Below are 18,274 nucleotides of genomic sequence, written 5' to 3'. Positions count from 1 at the left end.
TCAACAAGGCTCGAAATGAGCAATTTCCCTTCACTTCTAAACTTGCTGGACTATGTCCACTCAATAACAAAGAATCCTTTGTATTGTTTTATGATTATTATAAACCTCTGCTTATCCAGCCCGTAATATGCTATCTTGCAACAAGAAAAATAAAAACAAATCCACTGGCAAAGTCTCAAATAGAATAAACTAATGACAAGCCTTAAGTTTTAATAAGCTCAGCTTTGGTCTTAATGAAATTGTTGGATGGTCATTTTTTCCCCACAAATGGAACTGTCATTGGTTTCTTTGGTTTTGATAGAAGGACTTGTTTGGACTGCATTGTTGATATCAAATGGACCCTTTTACTTTCTTGTTTTCCTTTTTTAAAAAAGTTTTGAGGGCCCCAGGATGATCAGGGAAAGGAAAAACATTAACCAGGGGAATATGAATGGTAGTGTATTCTCTCTTAATGTCTGTGCTTTTCATGAGACAAAGGAAACTAAGGATGCACAGTAACCCCCCGTTGCCAGGCTGCTGAGGTATGCTAACTCAATCTGTTAACGATAGCAGTTTAAAACTAGTGGAAAGAATAAGGCAGACGTGGGTTTGAAGCCTGACTCCAAATGCTCACTCCACTATTTAAGCCTTGGCCAGATCACTTAACCTCTCTGAGTCTGATTGAATGGAAATCACTTCCTACCCCTCAGTGGCTGCCATCCCTCCTTTCCCCCTCCCTGTAGCCACATTTACAAGATGACATCACAGTTTCCTCAGTGGGATGACTGCTAGGTCTCAGGGTTTCCAGATTTCTGATGATTTAAATACCCAACTGTGCTGATATGATTTATGCAAATGCCAGCTGGGGCCTGATGCCGTAACAGAAGTGAGTCATTTCAGAGCCTTAGCAGTCTGATCTTGCCTCAGAGAGAACTGGGTTTGCCCTACTGATGGTAGAGAATGGCATGGGGAAAGATTGCCCTGGGATTCAGGCACTCCTGATACAGTGTTCTCATAGCACCAAGGGGCTTTTGCAGGCAACGTCCAGGACCTCCCTGAGTGGGATAAAACAGGGGTTAGCAGCTTGGACTTTGAAGTCTGACAAAATGAGATTTGAATCATGATTGCCACTCACTAGCTGAGTAGCCTCTCAAAGTGTCTGTTTTCTCTTAGGGTTCTTGTGAGGCTTAAATGAGGCAACATACCTAAAGCACTTGGGACAGTGATGGGCATATAGTAAATACTCAATGAAAGTCAATTATTCTCTCTCTGTGTTCTGGCCAGAGTTCATCTCAGCTATTTGCTAATTGCTGAAGTCTGCCTTCCAGCGGTTGGCACATTAATAGAGATGCTGTTTCTTATACAATTACTATGTTCACACTTCTGCTGAAAAGCCTACATCCCACCCAAACACTCCCTGCCCAATATTAATCCATCCTTTGATCATTATTTTGTGAAGCCTGTCTTCAACTTGAAAGAAACTATAATTATTTCTCAGTCATATGAAACCTCCCATCATAACTAAATAGTTGTTGATCATGAACATAATCAAGAGCTTAAATAATATGCTTTATTATTATAAAAAGCTGTCTAATTTCTCACTGTTATTCCTAAGTTCTATATCCCACCAAAATAGTTTATCTCAGTAAACTTAGTTAAAAAGAAAAACTAAAAATGTCTCTGTCAAAATACAAATATTAATAATAATGATCTGAATATTTACCATGGAATGTGAAGTTGCCAGGAGATGGGAGGTTAAGAAAATACCACCTCAGTAGATGAGTTAACATTTGCCAAATGCCTAGTGGAAGTATGGCCCTTTATTGATAAATGTTAGTGTCATTATTTTAGTGGGAGAGCTTCACATTTCTTTTTTCCTAGAAGAATCTCTTTAGATTCTTCATGCTTTTGGAGAGGCAGGTATGTCTCTGCGATAATATATAGGTGATTAGCTCCTTTATGGTACCAATATATCATGGAGACATTCAGTTTTACATTATACACAAGCTCACTATTCGTTTCCTGAGTTAGGTGGTGCCTATTCTGATACAGCTAGTAAAAAGTGCATAAAATATGCATAAATCCTGTCTAATGACTGAAGTTAAATATACCTCAAAGAATGTTCTATCATTAAAACTCACATACATTTTTCTTACAAGGGAGTTATTATTCTGCATTGTAGCATGTGTTCTATTACAAACTTGGAGTTCATTGATGAATAGTGATGGAGCTGCAAATCAAGTCAACAGCTTAATTAGCTCAGCAAGATTTTAGGATGCTTTTCTCCCTTGGTGAGCATATGCTCAGAAGTTAGTTTAGGGCCCTGAGCTCAGTTCCTGGGGCTCTAGGTGATCTCTCCGTGAAAAGGGACCCTTACCTGAGGCCTTCGCCCTCTGGAGAGTGCTGTCTGCAGTACTCCAGAGTGTAGGTCTCCGTTGCCTCTGGGTTGGCAGGCCGCCATCGGATGGTGGCCATGTTCCAACACACGGTACAGTCCTCAGCGCGGATCACTGGGGTGGAGGGTGCTGCAGAGAGAGAACCAAGACAACGTTGGAGCAAATGCCAGCTCTACTTCCTGGGACCTGGGAGGACTGCTTGGCATGGTTTTATTTTATTTTTCATTTTTGAGTCAGAAAATTTATTCTGAGTTGAGAACTCAAAAGGGATCAAAGTTTGTATAGTGAAGTCTCTCTCCCTCCTTTGCCTTCCAAATTGCCCAGTTCTCACCCATCCCCAAACAGCCTCTAACATTAGCTTCCTATAAATCCCACAGAATCTGTATACATATAAAAGCAAATAAAAAAGATTCTTGCCCCTCTCCCTTTACAGAAAATGTAGCCGTGATCTTGCCCTTCAGTAGGTGCTCAATAATGACTTGTAAAAGGCAAGAGAAGGCCAGGGACAGTGGCTCATGCCTATAATCCCAGCACTTTGGGAGGCTGAGGCAGGAGGACTGCTTGAGGTCAGGAGTTTGAGAACAGCCTGGGCAACATAGTAAGACCCTATCTCTAAAAAAAAAAAAAAAAGGTAGAAAATTTTAGCTGTGCATGGTGGCATGTGCCTATAGTTCCAGCTACTTGGGAGGCTGAGGCAGGAGGATCGCTTGAGCCCAGGAGTTTGAGGTTGCAGTGAGCTATGATGATGCCACTGCACTCCAACCTGGGCAATAGAGTGAGACCCTGTCTCAAGGAAAAAAAAAAAGTCAAGAGGAAAGGATGAAGAGTGGGAGGAAGCTATTCTTTGCCCTGAGGCAGGTGCAATTATCTTGAAGGCAATGCAGGCTTGGTTTACGCTACACCTCCTCCTCCAGCCCCCTGTGAAAAGATTTCATCACATGAATACATTCCCAGTTGAATACCATTGCTTAAAATCTTTTGTGGGGCTCCCTGCACCCATATGGCACAGCCCAAGTTTCTTACCTTGCAAACTCAGACTCTCTATGCTAGCCTTTCTCATCCTTTGTCTTTTCTCTCTTTGTTTTTTGGTTTTTTTTTTTTTTTTTTTTTTGAGACAAAGTCTCACTCTGTCCCCCTGGCTAGAGTGCAGTGGTGTCATCATAGCTCACTGCAACCTCAAACTCCTGGACTCAAGTGATCCTCCTGCCTCAGCCTCCTGAGTAGCTGGGACTACAGGCATGCACCACCACACCCGGCTAATTTTTTCTATTTTTAGTAGAAACTGGGACTCACTTTTGCTCAGGCTGGTCTTGAACTCCTGAGCTCAAGCAATCCTCCTGCCTCAGCCTCCTAGAGTACTAGGATTACAGGCGTGAGCCACTGAGCCCGGCCTCCTCTCTTTGTTTTTAAGTCTAAGAAATAATACCAAACTTTGCATAGTGTCTGCACACTCCATACTGTTTCTTACCTCAATGCCTCTGATCATATGTCTTCTTCAAGTGGAATATGCTGCTTTAACACATTACTTCCTCCTGACCCTCTAAAACATTTCATGCAAGCTTCAGTTCCAGGAAACCATTCCTAATCCTGCCCCACCACAGGCTCCCTTGGGTACCCCTCTGGGGTGCTCTCGTAAGAACCTGTGAGTATCTAGATCATGGCCCTTACCACTCATTTTCTGTGATCTTCTATTTTCCTATGTCCCTCACTTGACTATATGAGCTTCTTAAGAACAGGAACCCAGTCATTCATCATTGTATACCCAGCACTTTGGACAACACCCAAAACATGGTACATGCCTAATAAATAATTATTGGTTGATCTCAAGAGTCTGAAGAATTGAATAATGCCTCCTAACACCCCCTTAGCATCCCCTTACCTGTTCTAAAAATTGCCCTGTCACTGGGCAGGCTGCATCCCGTGAAGTTCACAGCCATAACCCACACTTGGTAGCATCGGTCAGGCTCTAAATCTTCGAAAATACAGTAGCTTTCTTTCACTGTCACTCTGTATTCTTCTACCAACTCTAGCATAAAACACAATCATTAAGGTGTCTTCCAAAGTTAAGTGAAAGTTATAGAGTTATTGGAAAAAGTAGTCTATGATTTTTTTCCCCCAGTGGAAAACTCAAACTGATAACCTTACAGATATCATTGTGTAATAACTAGCTCTTTAGAACACATAAGAAAGCAACAGCATTCTGAAAGGAAATATTTAGAATGACATAGTATTACTTGTGAACACTCACCAGAAAATAGTAGCATATTAGTAAGATTCTGAGCTTCATATACCACAATTAAAGTAACTTATTTCAACAACAAATATTAAAATTGCATAGAGTATATGTTAGCTTAAATCTCAGTAATAGCAGTCTCAAGAAAATCTTAAGAACAAATGCCAATATTTTAGAAGTGTGTATCATAAAAAAAAAGGACAACCCTATGTTTTAAACTTACAAAGCATCTTTACAGATTAGTAAATGATTTTGGTATTCAGTATGACTTTCCAAGTTTCAAATCCTGGTTCCTTCTAATAAATTCCAGAATTCTTTCAACTAGAGAATTCCACAATTTATAGAAATACTTTATAAACTTTGATAGGCCATAAGCTATTCTAAGAAGTAACTTTTTTCAATCAAGACATTTTCCTTTTTAAATTTCTTCATTTTGCTTTCAATCTTTTTATACTAAATATTACTCAGTACCATTGTGAACACCTGCCCCTTTGGGTAAGTCTGATTATTCTTACTAAAATTTTCTCTCCTTTAAAAACAATGGTTTTCTTTTTTAAATTAGCCTACGGTAATTTCAGTTATTCTCCCTTATTACTCTTAAATGTCACATCTTCAAAACTCCTCCAGTTAAGAACCCGGATTGTTTCTTTAAAAGATATTTAGTTCTTCAATTCAGCAGGTCTCTCTAATTGCCTCTCTCTTTTCCAATGAGCTATACTTTCTGGACAGAAAGTTCAGTTAAAAGACTGTCATAAGAACTCATACACTGAAAAACATTTCTCCCATAGCCAGCAACTGCGACTGCAGTTTTCACTGGAATCATTCCTCTGAGGTCCTATTACCCTGACGCTCCCTTTAACAACACATATAACGAGTATTGCTGGGGACCCCATTACACAAGGCACAGTATCACAGAGTGGATCATCAGATTAGCTAACTGTCATCAGCACAGTCCAAGGCATAGAACCAGTGAGATACGGGACAGAGAGAAGTGTTTGGGGTGGGGTGTGGGGGTGAGAGGGTGGCGGTGAAACACATAAAAAAAAGTACTCCGGGCAATAACTACTTGTTAAGAGGGGTCTTGGAGGGCCATGGGGTTTCATGAAACAGCTGGATAAAGATGGAGTCGAAGTGTGGCATAACAAAACCAACATAGAGACAAACAAAAACATAATATTTGGGGTCTGAAAGATCTTTGTTTGAATCTGCCCCTGTCATGTACAAGTTGTGTGGCCTTGGGCAAATTCCTTAACCTCGCATCAGTTTTCTCCTTTGCAAAGGGGGATAGTATCATTTATTCTGTTGTGTTGTGACAAGCATATGAAGTAGGTCTTGAATAACATAGGAGTCTTTATAGACAACCCTAGCCAACTTTACACTATGCCTACAGTTGCTTTTTTTTAACTTTTTCCTAAATTAATTATCAAATGACATTTCAAAAGCCTTAAATATTAGTAACAGTAAAATATATTACCATTCATTGCTGATTATAAATTGGGCGCCTGAGTTTTGTAAGAGGATGTCGATCCTGCCACGTAATCATCTGCTCTCCAAAGTATGTGGGTCTGTCTTCGGCAAGCAACGCGGAGTGGCAGCACTCCCAGCTCTGATTCATCAGGAAGTACAACCTCAAACTGCCTGGCATGCGTCTTACTAGAAGTCCTACTGAGCACAGATATTTACAGAGGCTCCTCTATAAGACATGCCACCCATACACCCTACGAAGCACTTTCATTTCTATCCACACATTAATTTGGGGCACCAGAAGACTATGCCATACCTAAGCCCATGCCTTGAGAATTGTGAATATGGAATGAACCTCACAGTTTGTCTGTGGCTTTCATCAAAGGTAGACCTCAGAAACTGCCAGCCATGACATCCGACACTTCATTTGCATTCAATCAATGGGGAGGACACTGTCCTGCACACAGCTTATTTCTCCCCTACAAAGTGGGACACCTCACACTTTTCTTTTAGACTTCAGTACTGACTAAAATTTTGTTTTCCTTGAAACTCTAGTATGTTACCTCCTTTCTGAAAATGAGAGCCACTTAATTGTTCCTGTTACCCTGAGAGCTCAAAGCCAAAGGTGAATCTCAGCTACAATATTATTGTTGACTATTAGGATGATATTTACACATTTTTGTTTTCCTTGATCCTGATTTCCAAATTTTGCTTCTGTGTTATGATTTTATTATATGGTTGTTGGGTTTTTGTTGTTGTTTTGTAAGGGGCCATAAATGCTTTGTGGAAAGAGTCATAATAGGTATCTGTTTAAATATTTCACATTAAGACGCCTAAATAGACACATGCATCTGTATTTGTGTTAACAATCCTACCGTTTACTTCTTGGTCATCTTGTGGCTCCTCCATGCAGTAAACCTGAAATGAGTCAATGACATCTTCCTTGTTCATGCTCCAGTAAACTGCAATCGTTGTGCTAGTGGCAGAATTTGGTTCCTGAGCTTCTAATCTAGGAGGCTGTGGAACTGCAATATAAACAAGACTTATTACGACTAATGCTATTTGTATTCCCTTTTTTTGGCAAAATTTATGCTTGTTGAAAACAATTCAAACAATACAGAAATACATGGAGTAAAAGTAGGAGGGTTCTGTTGTTCTCAGCTGGGCCCAATTATGCTCCCTGGATGCAATCACTGTCAGTTGAGTATGTACCCTTCCAGAATGTTCTCTATGCAGTTGTATATGTGCATATACAATACACACAGAAATAAATAAAATGGATACAAAAATGGGATCACTTGATAATACCCTTCTGTATTCTTATGTTTAGAACAATAAATTTATATATAGGTTAGAGGATGCATCAAATGACTCTTGGTTTTTCCTTCAAAATAAAAAGTATGCTTTTAAGTATGGTTTGCTAGATAACCAAGGTTGTATTGTTCCATATCAAGATAGAGTCTATATTCATAATAGAAACACATGAAACCTGTTTTAGATATAGTTGCTATATTTTTCAAGGCTGAAAAATACTAGCATGAGTAAAATGTCCAAATACTTTTTTTTTTTTTTTTTCAGAGAAAAGATTTCACTCTGTTGCCTAGGCTAGAGTGCAGTGGCATCATCACAGCTCACTGCAACCTCAAACTCCTGGGCTCAAGTGATCCTCTTGCCTCAGCCTCCCAAGCAGCTGGGACTACAGGTGTGTGCCACCACACCCAACTAACTTTTTCTCTGTTTTGTAGAGACAGGGTCTCAATGTGTTTTCTCAGCGTGGTCTCGAACTCCTGGTCTCAAGCAATCCTCCTGTCTTGGCCTCTCAAAATATACTTTCTGAAACCACGATCCCATTTTCTTTCTCCAACATGGCTATACCTACAGATTTTTAAAAAAATAAAACAAATATATAAACTACATAGCAGAAAAAGTTGCCTATTAACTGATTCAGTATGTTTGAGAACTCTAGCATAACTCTGTTGTTCTGAATTTTAAAGGCAATAATATTCTCCAGTGTCTTCCTAGAGATTTTTAAAGTTTATAATTATGCATATTGAACATTAATGGTATATATAATACCACAAATCAAGCTCCTATGCAATTCACCTCCAAAATTTATGACACAAAGTCATTGAACATATTTTACAAATTGGAGGAAAAGGTTATTCCCATAGTTGAAAAGACATTATGCTTTTAAATTTATTTTTTTGGTGGCTATTTTTTTTCCAAGTCAACAATTTCCTAAGAGAAAAGCTTACTGGAATAATATGGGCCAAATTTTATGAGATAACTTTATTAAATGTAGCCACCAAAGGAAAAGAAAATAAAGGTCAGTTCAGCAAGAAGGTAAAAATGAGAAAAAAATAAATAGGTCTAAAGAATAGAACAAAAAGAGACATATTGAGAAGATTTTGATAGCGATAGCTAAAGAAATACACAGTAAAGAAAAATGAGAAGCAGGACAGAAGAGTCAAGTTCATGGGCTTCAGTGCAGAGATGCTGGCCCAAGGGTAAAGGCCACATGCCCCACTTACTAGCTGTGTTACCCTAGCCTCAGTGTCGCCATCTTTAAAATGAGAAAACAGTAATAATAGCATTACCTCCCAGGGTTGTTACAGGAGGCAAGATAATGTATACCAAGTACTTAGCAAAGTGCCTGCCAGGTGACCAGTGCTAACATTCAGAAAGCACAGTGACCTTGGCAGGAGCACAGAAAATGAAAGCAAGAGGCAGGAAACTCCTGGAGGTGAGGGTTGAATTAGGAACCCAGCATCTGGTAAGTAAGAGGCAGAAGTAAGACCTGTGGAGCGGGCTCCACGGTAAGCCAGAAGCCTGCCTATCAGAGCCCCTCCCCAGGACTGATCATAGTTCGGAGACCCTGATTCTGTCTTTGATTTTACTGTTTGTCTTCTTCAGGAAATCGCTGTCACATTGTAAAGGTGTCCATCCAGATAAATGTAGGTCAGTAAATTTTCACGTTATGCAGGTTTATTGAAGAGCCAAGCAGAATGTTTCAACCCTTGTCGATCATTTTTGAAGAGTGTTGGAGAACTCCTTGAGGCATGAACAATGAAAACGCTCCTGCCCCTTTTTTCTATGAATTATGCATTGAGCTATATCTGCTTTTCAAAAATGGTAACATCTTTTACATTTCTCTTCCTCTCCTGAGTAAATGAACTTAAAAACTTAAAAACTGATAGTTGACCCAAAAAAATCACCTAATTTTAAGGATGAAGTAGTTGTAGAGAATTAAGTAAAGCATGTAGGGTAGAAATAATTTTGTTCTTAATGTTCTCCTGCCCCCTAAAACATTAAAGTTAAAACATCTTTCTTTAAAAACATGAATTATTTTGACTTTTCAAAGAATTCTAAAACGAAAAAGGGAATAAGAATATTCCATAGATATAATCTAATAATAAAATGGCTAGATTTATGATCCCTTTATGGCAGACGAACATCAAAGACCCAGACTGTATATGTTAGCAATTCTGTTTACGCTTCCGTAGTTGAGTAAATGTGATGCCAAAAAATACAAAATGGAAGTTTAGGGTTTCATCACCATAGGCAGAAGAATCACCCCATGGATTCCCTCTGCCTGATGAAGTGTGCCCATAAAGAGCAGTCACACTCGGGGAATTATGCACTAATCAACTTGGACTTCAGAATCTGTGGCCAAATATAGATTTCCCCACAACCTGGCTTTCAAAAAGAGCACCATTATTCATAATAGCCAAAAGGTGGAACAACCCAGGTGTCCAGTGATGGATGAATAGATAAGCAGATGTGGTACATGCATACAATGAAATATTATTCACCCCTAAAAAGGAAGAAAATTCTGATGCATGCTACCTACCATATAGGTGTTCCTTGAGAATATTATGTTAAGTGAAATAAGCCAGTCACAAAAAGATAAATACTGTATGATTCCACTTATGTGAGGTACCTAGAGTAGTCAAATTCATAGAGACAGAAAGTAGAATGGTGGCTGCCAAGGCCTGGAGATGGGCAGGGATATGGAGCGTTAGTGTTTAATGGGTATAGAGTTTCAGTTTTGGAAGAGAATGAGTTCTGGAGAGGGATAGTGGTGATAGTTGTACAGCAATGTGAATGTGCTCAATGCCCTTGGACTATACACTTAAAAATGGGCAAGGTGGTGAATTTTAAGTTATGTGTATTTTACCACAATTTAAAAAAAATAGGCCAGGCATGGTGGCTCATGCCTATAGTCCTAGCACTCTGGGAGGCCTAGGCAGGAGGATCGCTTGAGGTCAGGAATTCAAGACCAGCCTCAGCAAGAACAAGACCCTGTCTCTACTAAAAAAACAGAAAGAAATTAGCCAGGCAACTAAAAATAGAGAAAATTAGCCAGGCTTGGTGGTACACGCCTATAGTCCCAGCTACTTGGGAGGCTATGAGACAGGAGGATCACTTGAGCCCAGGAGTTTGAGGTTGCTGTGAGCTAGGCTAACACCACAGCACTCTAGCCTGGGCAACAGAATGAGACTCCATCTCAAAAAAACAAAACAAAACAAAATAAAAATTCTAACCAGGAGCCAGGGTCAAGGAAGCTATCACTAACCCATGTTGATCTCATCTTTCACAGCGAAGCGCTCTGCCTCTCTGCAGGGCAGGGGTTCAAGTGCAAAGACTCTGAAGCCAAACTCCCCCTTCCATCCCGCCACCCCCCCCACAACCAGCTGTGTGGTCTTGAGCAACATGACATCTTTCTGTTCCTCTCTTACTCACCTATTAAATGGGAATAACAAAAAACCTGCCGTTGTGATATTAGATAATTTAGTATGCTTAACAGTCTCCAAGGGTCAGGCATTCTCAAAGTATGAAATAAATGGTAGGGGATCCTATTTCTCTTTGGAAAACTCACATCCTTTCTTCATTATATCTGCTTAGTTTAGGTAGGGGGTCATCAGATGAACCTTTCAGGTACCAGGTAAGAACTTTATACCTGAGAGGTGTCATTGGTCACAAAATGAAAAAAAACAAAAAACTATTTAGCAGCAAGTTAACACCTTGGCTCCAATTCTGTGAAGCAGACACACCAAGCAGTATTTATCACTCAGAAATCAGTCTTCCTTATGGAGGCTTCGAACCACTAGGCCTGTCATATGCACTGAGTTAATCATCAACACTTTGTGACAATTTAATTCTGTGACATCTAAAATATATAAGATGTTCTCTCGTTGCCCATCAGGTATTCAAAAGTATATCTTGCTAAACAAACAACAGCATATAATGAATCTCTGAAAAGCGAAAGACCAGCTCTGTCAATCAGACTTTCTCAGTGTGTAATCACTGCTCTGGTCTAATGCCTCTTAAAGACGTTACAAGAAAGCATCCTTTTGTTTTGAGACATTTCTAGAGAAAATAGGATAAATGACTGAATTTATCACTTTAAAGAGGGTTGGTGGTGGTGGGGCTTTGTGTGTTGTTTTGTTTTTGTTTTTGTTTTTGTTTTGTCTTTTTAGAGAGACAGTAGCCTTTTACTAGTTACTGAACTAGAACTCTTCCTGCAAGAATGAAAGTTAATTGTCAATTTCAACACAACAGCCATCTTTTTGTGGTTTGGGGTTTGTTTGTTTGTTTATTTGGAGACAGGGTCTTACTATGTGGCCCAGGCTGGATTTGAACTCTTGGGCTCAAGTGTTCCACCTCAGCCTCCCTCCTAAGTAGCTACCACCTTGAAGGTGGTTTTGGAAGAATATATAGCATCTTTTGAGGAGGACATCTGAGCACATTGTACAGTAAGTAAAACTCGATCACTTCACTGAAACAGCAGCTTTGAGAAATCTAAATCAGTTTCATTGTCCTGTTTGTTAAAATAGCACATTAAAAAATATTGTGAAGAGCCAGCAGGGTGCTTTGACAGCTAAGTGGGAGGCTCCTGGCGACAGACCATGATGCTGAGCTGTTAGTTCTCCAAGCTCATCTGTTTAGTTCAAAAAAAAAAGAGAAAAGAACTGAAGAGGGGGAAACCACTCATAGGGAAAAATCTGTTCAACACATATGAAAATATTTGACTTCTTTTTTCTTCCATACCTGGCTGCTGGTATGAAGTAAACAACTCTCGAAGGGAGGGAGAGAAATTCTGTTTTTAAAAGAAAAAAAAAAAAAAAAGGAGGAGACCCTTTGGTTCCTTGGCTGCTGCTTCCCACCTCCTCAGTCTCCTAGCACAGTCGGAAAGCCTCAGATAGAAATGCAGTCAGTCGCTGAAACGGGATGCTAGTCCCATGCTTTATTTTAGAGTCTAGCTTTAAAATTTTACAACCAACACTTTGCTTTTTCCAGTTCTATGTCTTTACATGCGAAATCTTTACAAAACAAACAAGCAAAAACTGCCATATTTCATCAAGGTAATTAATATGTTAAAATGCTTACCAGCCACTTGTTTCAACATCTGGTCACTTCTTGTGGAGCCGTCGTCATAATGTTCAAACAGGGAAAATGCAGCCGGCATGTTCTCTAAAGAAGCCGTGCTCTCCATCACAGAAAGCAACCTAACAGGAGGATAGAGCTCTACATAAGTCAAGAAATTATTAACGTACAGAATGAAAGTGAAAAACAGTTGTTCAAAAATGAAGCTGGTGTTGGGAGTGGTGGTTTTTATAAGGCAGAGCCTCTTATTATATCCAAAAATGATATCAACAGTTTCAAAATCTGAAAACATATGTCTAAAATCTCTTTATTACTAGGATTCTTAAGCAACTGGTAATATTAGAAAGTTCATTCCTACATCCTCTAATTAGAAAAGATACTATCCAATTATATGGTCTCAAATTTTTTATCTATACAGTTAGCCCTAAGAATTACTTCATTTTAATGATTGTTTTCTTTATTTCCTAAAGGATATAAATGCTTAGAGTCCATCTAGAAACTTACACACTGTAGGATGTCCTTGTTGTTCTCAAACCTCAATATTAAGCTTCTAGTTATTTATCATTCAAAAATACTGTCCACCTACTATGTGCCAGGCACAGTACCAGGTACTGAAGATACAGCAGTGCAAGAGGGTTAAGCCTGCCATTCTTAAAAGACTAACCAAGCCACAGCTTATAAACTAATAGCTTTTATAGATTCAAGACCCTCTTGGGTGGATTGCCAGCTGATGCTAGGTCTTAGCGTTTGTATCCAGGTGAAATCTGGATTTAAACAAACAAAAACAGGTTAGCTCTGAAGGGGTAAGAGGGAAAGAAGAGTTTGCAAAAGAATTTATCTTTAGCATAAGAGGCCTCAGAGTGAATCAGGGGCGTTCCTCCGTGCCCTCCCTCACACAGGGCTGGCATTCTCTTTCAGCAGCTGAGTTAACTGTGAGGAACGGTGTAGGCTTCATTACCACAGATGGACTTTTGGTTTTCTCAGAACAGATCCATCTTGCTTGCTGCTGGAACTTTGTTTTTCCAGATACTTGCGTGGCTCCTTCCTTTGCTTAACTTGGATCTCTGTTCAAATGTCAGCTCCTCAGAGAGGATGCTGCTAAGGCAGCACGGCCTGCCCCTCTAGCCCTTCCTTAGCTAACTTATCCCTGCCTGTTTGGTTTTTGTCCATCTGCTTCACCAGAATACAACTTACACTCAAGAAAGGATGTTGGTTTGCTCACTACTGTATTGTAATGCATTACTTGGCACATGGTGGGCATTTAATAAATATATTTTGAATGAATGAGAGGCCAATTGTTTTATTTGGGTGAGCATATCAGGATCTCAGCAATATGGATTTTTGGCAAGTATGAAGGAAAAATATAACTGAAATATTTAAAGAGTGCCTCGTATGCTTCCAGCTGTTAGAAACAACAAAATTCACTATCATTTGATTTAGGGGAGATGGTTCTAGGAGGGGCTCCAAAGAGGAGGTGTTGTTTGGTCTGGGTCCTAAAGAATGAATAGGAGTTTCCTAGGCAGAAAAGGGAGTAGGGAGGAGTATTGCAGGTAGACCAGCGTGGGCAAAGGCGTGGAGGTGTGAACGAGTCTGGCACACTCCAGGGCCAGCGGGCACCGTGGGACGGTTGGGAAACAGAGGCTGATAGGGATGAAATAGAAAAGAGGTTTGTGGCTTGACTGGGAACAGCCTTTCGTACCCACTGGGAGTTTCAAGTTTAGCTTTTAAGGCAGGGAGAGCCAAAGAATTCTTATAAAAGGGAAATTTAGAGGCATATCCTGGCAAGGGTCTGAGGAAGGATCAGAGCAAGCAGGTCAGAGAGGCCGTGAGGTTAGTGGAGGATCCCACAATAGTCTAGGTGAGGGAAGGCAACATGAGCCTAAATTAAGGCTTTGGGGATGCAAAGGATGGAAATGATAGACTCAGAATTAACAAAAAATGGTGACCCATACATACACTAAGCTCTCTCAATACACATCACTGACGAAATGTAGGACTTTTTCTAGCACAAAAGCCCTGGTTGTAGATACCACCAGCAAAATGTTTGAATTTTCTCTTATGCGCTGACTTATTCAATGTTAACATCAGCACATGACATCTTTTTATAAGCAGGTCCTACAATGGCTGTGACTCTTTTTTTCATTATAATTACACAAAAGAGCAAAATGGAGAAAAAAATGAATCCCCTTAACAGAACAGCATTTTCTAAGCAAATGTGTTTTTCAAGATATGCAAATGTTGAGTCTAAATATGCTTGACAGCATTCCTTAATTTAAGCATTTTTAGTGTTATGAAAAATCATTTAATATACAAGCCCTGCCTTTGGAGATGTAATATGAAGGGAGAGAGAAAAAGTAACAAGGTGAAACAAACTACACTTGACCCTTGAACAACTTGTGGGTTAGGGGAACCAATCTCTCACACAGTCAAAAATCCATGTATAATTTTTGACTCCCCAAAACTTAAATACTAATAGCCTACTGTTGACAAGAAGCCTTACCGATAACATAAACAGTTGGTTAACACAAATTTTGTATGTTATATGTATTAATATTATATATTGTATTTTTATAATAAAATAAGCTAGAGAAAAGAAAATGTTATTAAGAAAATCCTAAGGAAAATACATTTACAGTACTGTGCAATGTTTATCGATAGCGTTAGTTTATATCATCTGTTTACAAGATGAATCGCCTGCTTCTCGGGAGAACTTCCGGCTTCACGAGTGGCACTTTGTATGGTTCCCATGGTGTTACTCAAGCTCTATGACACTGCACCAAACACGAAGAAAAATATGCAAGAACCACAAGAGATCACTTTTTACTTCGATATGCAATTTACTGGAGAGATGAACCACTTACTCAGAGATGATTAATGTCACAAAGAGTGTTAAGCAAGAATCACAACACTTAAACTCACCACAATAGCAACAGGAGGTGGCTAGGGACTTATTGCAATAGTACAGTATGTACTACAGTTAATTTTATACAGCTATGATTTAATACTGCATGTTTACGTTTGTTTACATTTCTCTTGACTGTGAATGGTGCCACAGAATGGTCATGTTTGTGTGCATAAGCTTTGATTAACTTTTTATGATAGATTTGTGTATATTCTATGGTAGTAAGTGATCAAATAGACTAGTATCTACATATATTTTATGCATTCATAACATACCTAACTTTTTCTTAATTTTTTCAATATTTCTAGGTTATATGGTTCATCTTCAAGTTTTTTTAAATTGTCACAAATCTCCAAAAAATTTTCCAATATGTTTATTGAAAAAATATTCATGTGGATCCGCACATTTCAAATCCATATTGTTCAAGGGTCAAGTGCAGATGATTAGCACTTCTTATAGAAAGGAACACTCATAACATTGAGACTTTGGGGCAAAAGTTTTCTTGAGAATGTGGAAGGAAAGCTTTATAGTGAAACAATCAGTTTCATCATGTCTGTGTGTGTGTGTGTGTTTGGACATACACATATTTAACAGGGCTTTCTTGAATTGCTCCTATTTCTTCACCAAATCCCAGAACTTTGTTGACTTTTTTCTTTACAAAAAAATAATGGCTATCCCAAGTGTACTCTCCTTCAGGTGACATGCAGCTTTAGCAAAGATTAATTCATTGTCGGTTGGACAAATGAAATAGAAATTAATAAAAATGACACACAGATGAACAAGTTTAAGCACCAAATCAAAGAAGTGGTATTTAGTATTAAATGGATGTCAATTTATATTAGCAATATTCTAGTGGTTAGAAAAGTAAAACCAAACGTTCTATTGCATTTTTTAAGAGAAATGCATACACAAATTTTCATTCACCAAATTTTGTTACCAATCAGTATCTTCCATGAATAGATAAAATATAAGTAAGCAAATATACAACCACACTGTCCAGTGTATGTAGAATGGCACTATAAATCCATATACTTTTGGATAAAAATAAATGTCAATGGTATTTAGAAAAAAATGTATAATTTTTTAAAAATAATGGAAACTGGGAATAAGGCCTGGGTATCAGCTTCCAGACCTGACTGGTGTGTCTTAGACTCGTCTGTGGCAATTGGTAACAGATGCTTAGTCCTATCCCAGAAATTCTGTTGTAGTGGATCTGGGCTGGGGCCCCCGGATCTCTGGTTAAACAAATTACACAGGTGATTTAGGCACAGCCAGTTTGGGGAACCACTGGGCCAGAGGGCAGATTGTTATAAATCAGAATTTTCCACTCTAGTTGTGCATTAGAATCACCTATGTCTAGGAAGCTTTAAAAATGCCCAGCTACACCCCAGATCAATCAGAATCTCAGGAGATAAGATTAAGGCATCAGCATTTTTAAAGTTCCCTGGGGGAATTCTATTTATAACAGTGTCACTTAGTAATTAATGCTAATATTAATATACAAATTATTTTCATAAAACTTATTGGCAATATTCTGCTGAATAGAATTTTTTATAGGTAGATAGGATTCATCTGTGTGGTTTCAACTATCTAAAAAAATGTTTCTAATCCAAATCCATTTTTCCATATTTTAATACATCACAGATATAAATTTCTGATTTTACTCTATGCTGTATCACAATTTGAATTGGCATGGAAGTAAACTGAAGATAATATTTACAATTTAGAAATTTACATTTAAAATTACATTAAAATGACAAAATATTAAGCTCAGCCAGTAGGAAAGATCCCACATCTTGCTATGGGGCAAAAAGGAAAAGTTGTCAGATCTGTATGAGAATTTCAACATCAGATGCTGCAAAAGATAAACATAAATCTGATGTTATATGTTTTTATAGACAACATTTTCTAATTTCTTGTTGAGCGTTTTGCCATTTGAAACAATGAAGAGTTCTCTTAGACTGAGTGTTAAAAACAACAACAAAATAAAACAAATCAAAAGAGGAAGATTCATTTAGGTTAGCTGAGCAGAAAGAGAAGAGAAATGCATGGCTATCTTTTCAAGAGAAAATGAGAGAACATCTGGCCAGGCACGGTGGCTCATGCCTGTAATCCTAGCACTCTGGGAGGCCAAGGTGGGAGGATCGCTTGAGCTTAGGAGTTCAAAACTAACCTGAACAAGAGTAAGACCCCGTCTCTACCAAAAAGAAATTTTAAAAAACCCAGCCGGGCGTTGCAGCCCCAACCTGTAGTCCTAGCTACCAGGGAGGCTGAGGCAGGAGGATCGCTTAGAGCCCAGGAGTTGGAGGTTACTGCACTCAACCCAGGATGGCAGAGTGAGACTCTGTCTCAACAAAAACAAAACAAGGAAACTGAGGACCCCTCCTATTTAAAAAATAAATAAAAAATAAATTTTAAAAATGAGAGACCATCCTGTTAAGATTACATAAGTTCTAAAACTACTCAAAGCAGATATGAATGATTTAACCAGTAAGTCTAAGTATCTACAAAATGTTCTATATGCAGCAGCAGGGAAGATGATCTAGATTAGGCTGGAAATACAGAATTCATCTCAAGGCAGCAGTTAAAAATCTACATTATGATAATTGTTATTTAACGAAAGCGCATGCAATTTTCTTTCAAAGCTGTCATTTAGCTTTTAAAAGCACTGTTTAAAAAGTGAAAATACAGTAGCTCGCTAAATGTATTTTTTAATTGGCAGCTCATTTTCTATAAAGCATCAAAATATTAAAAATAAAGCATCCAGTCATGCTATTCTCAGCCGTTACTACATTGTGCCATGTTTTGTATACCTTTCATTGATTTCCTCAAACGACTTATGGGGGAAAGGAGGAGCAAGAGGTAGAGAGGTAGAGAAAGAGAGAGAGAGAGAGAAACTAATTAACAACAAAA

At 38.7% G+C, this 18,274-nt stretch overlaps 1 protein-coding gene across 1 annotated transcript in view; it reads right to left on the bottom strand.

Moving 5' to 3' along the window:
* Positions 1-18,274, bottom strand: part of CMYA5 (cardiomyopathy associated 5) — an 87,988-nt gene that overhangs the window by 19,349 nt on the left and 50,365 nt on the right. The window contains exons 5-9 of the mRNA XM_045566096.1: positions 18,175-18,197; positions 12,463-12,581; positions 6,948-7,097; positions 4,255-4,401; positions 2,357-2,504 (exon numbers count right to left, since the gene is read on the bottom strand). Of these exons, the coding sequence (XP_045422052.1) occupies positions 2,357-2,504; positions 4,255-4,401; positions 6,948-7,097; positions 12,463-12,581; positions 18,175-18,197 (587 nt within the window). The remainder of the gene's footprint in view (positions 1-2,356; positions 2,505-4,254; positions 4,402-6,947; positions 7,098-12,462; positions 12,582-18,174; positions 18,198-18,274) is intronic.

Source organism: Lemur catta, chromosome 12 (genome assembly GCF_020740605.2).
Source record: "Lemur catta isolate mLemCat1 chromosome 12, mLemCat1.pri, whole genome shotgun sequence".
Taxonomy (NCBI): Eukaryota; Metazoa; Chordata; class Mammalia; order Primates; family Lemuridae; genus Lemur; species Lemur catta.
The sequence above is the reverse complement of the archived record's forward strand: the minus strand, read 5'-3'. Positions and strand labels throughout refer to the sequence as shown.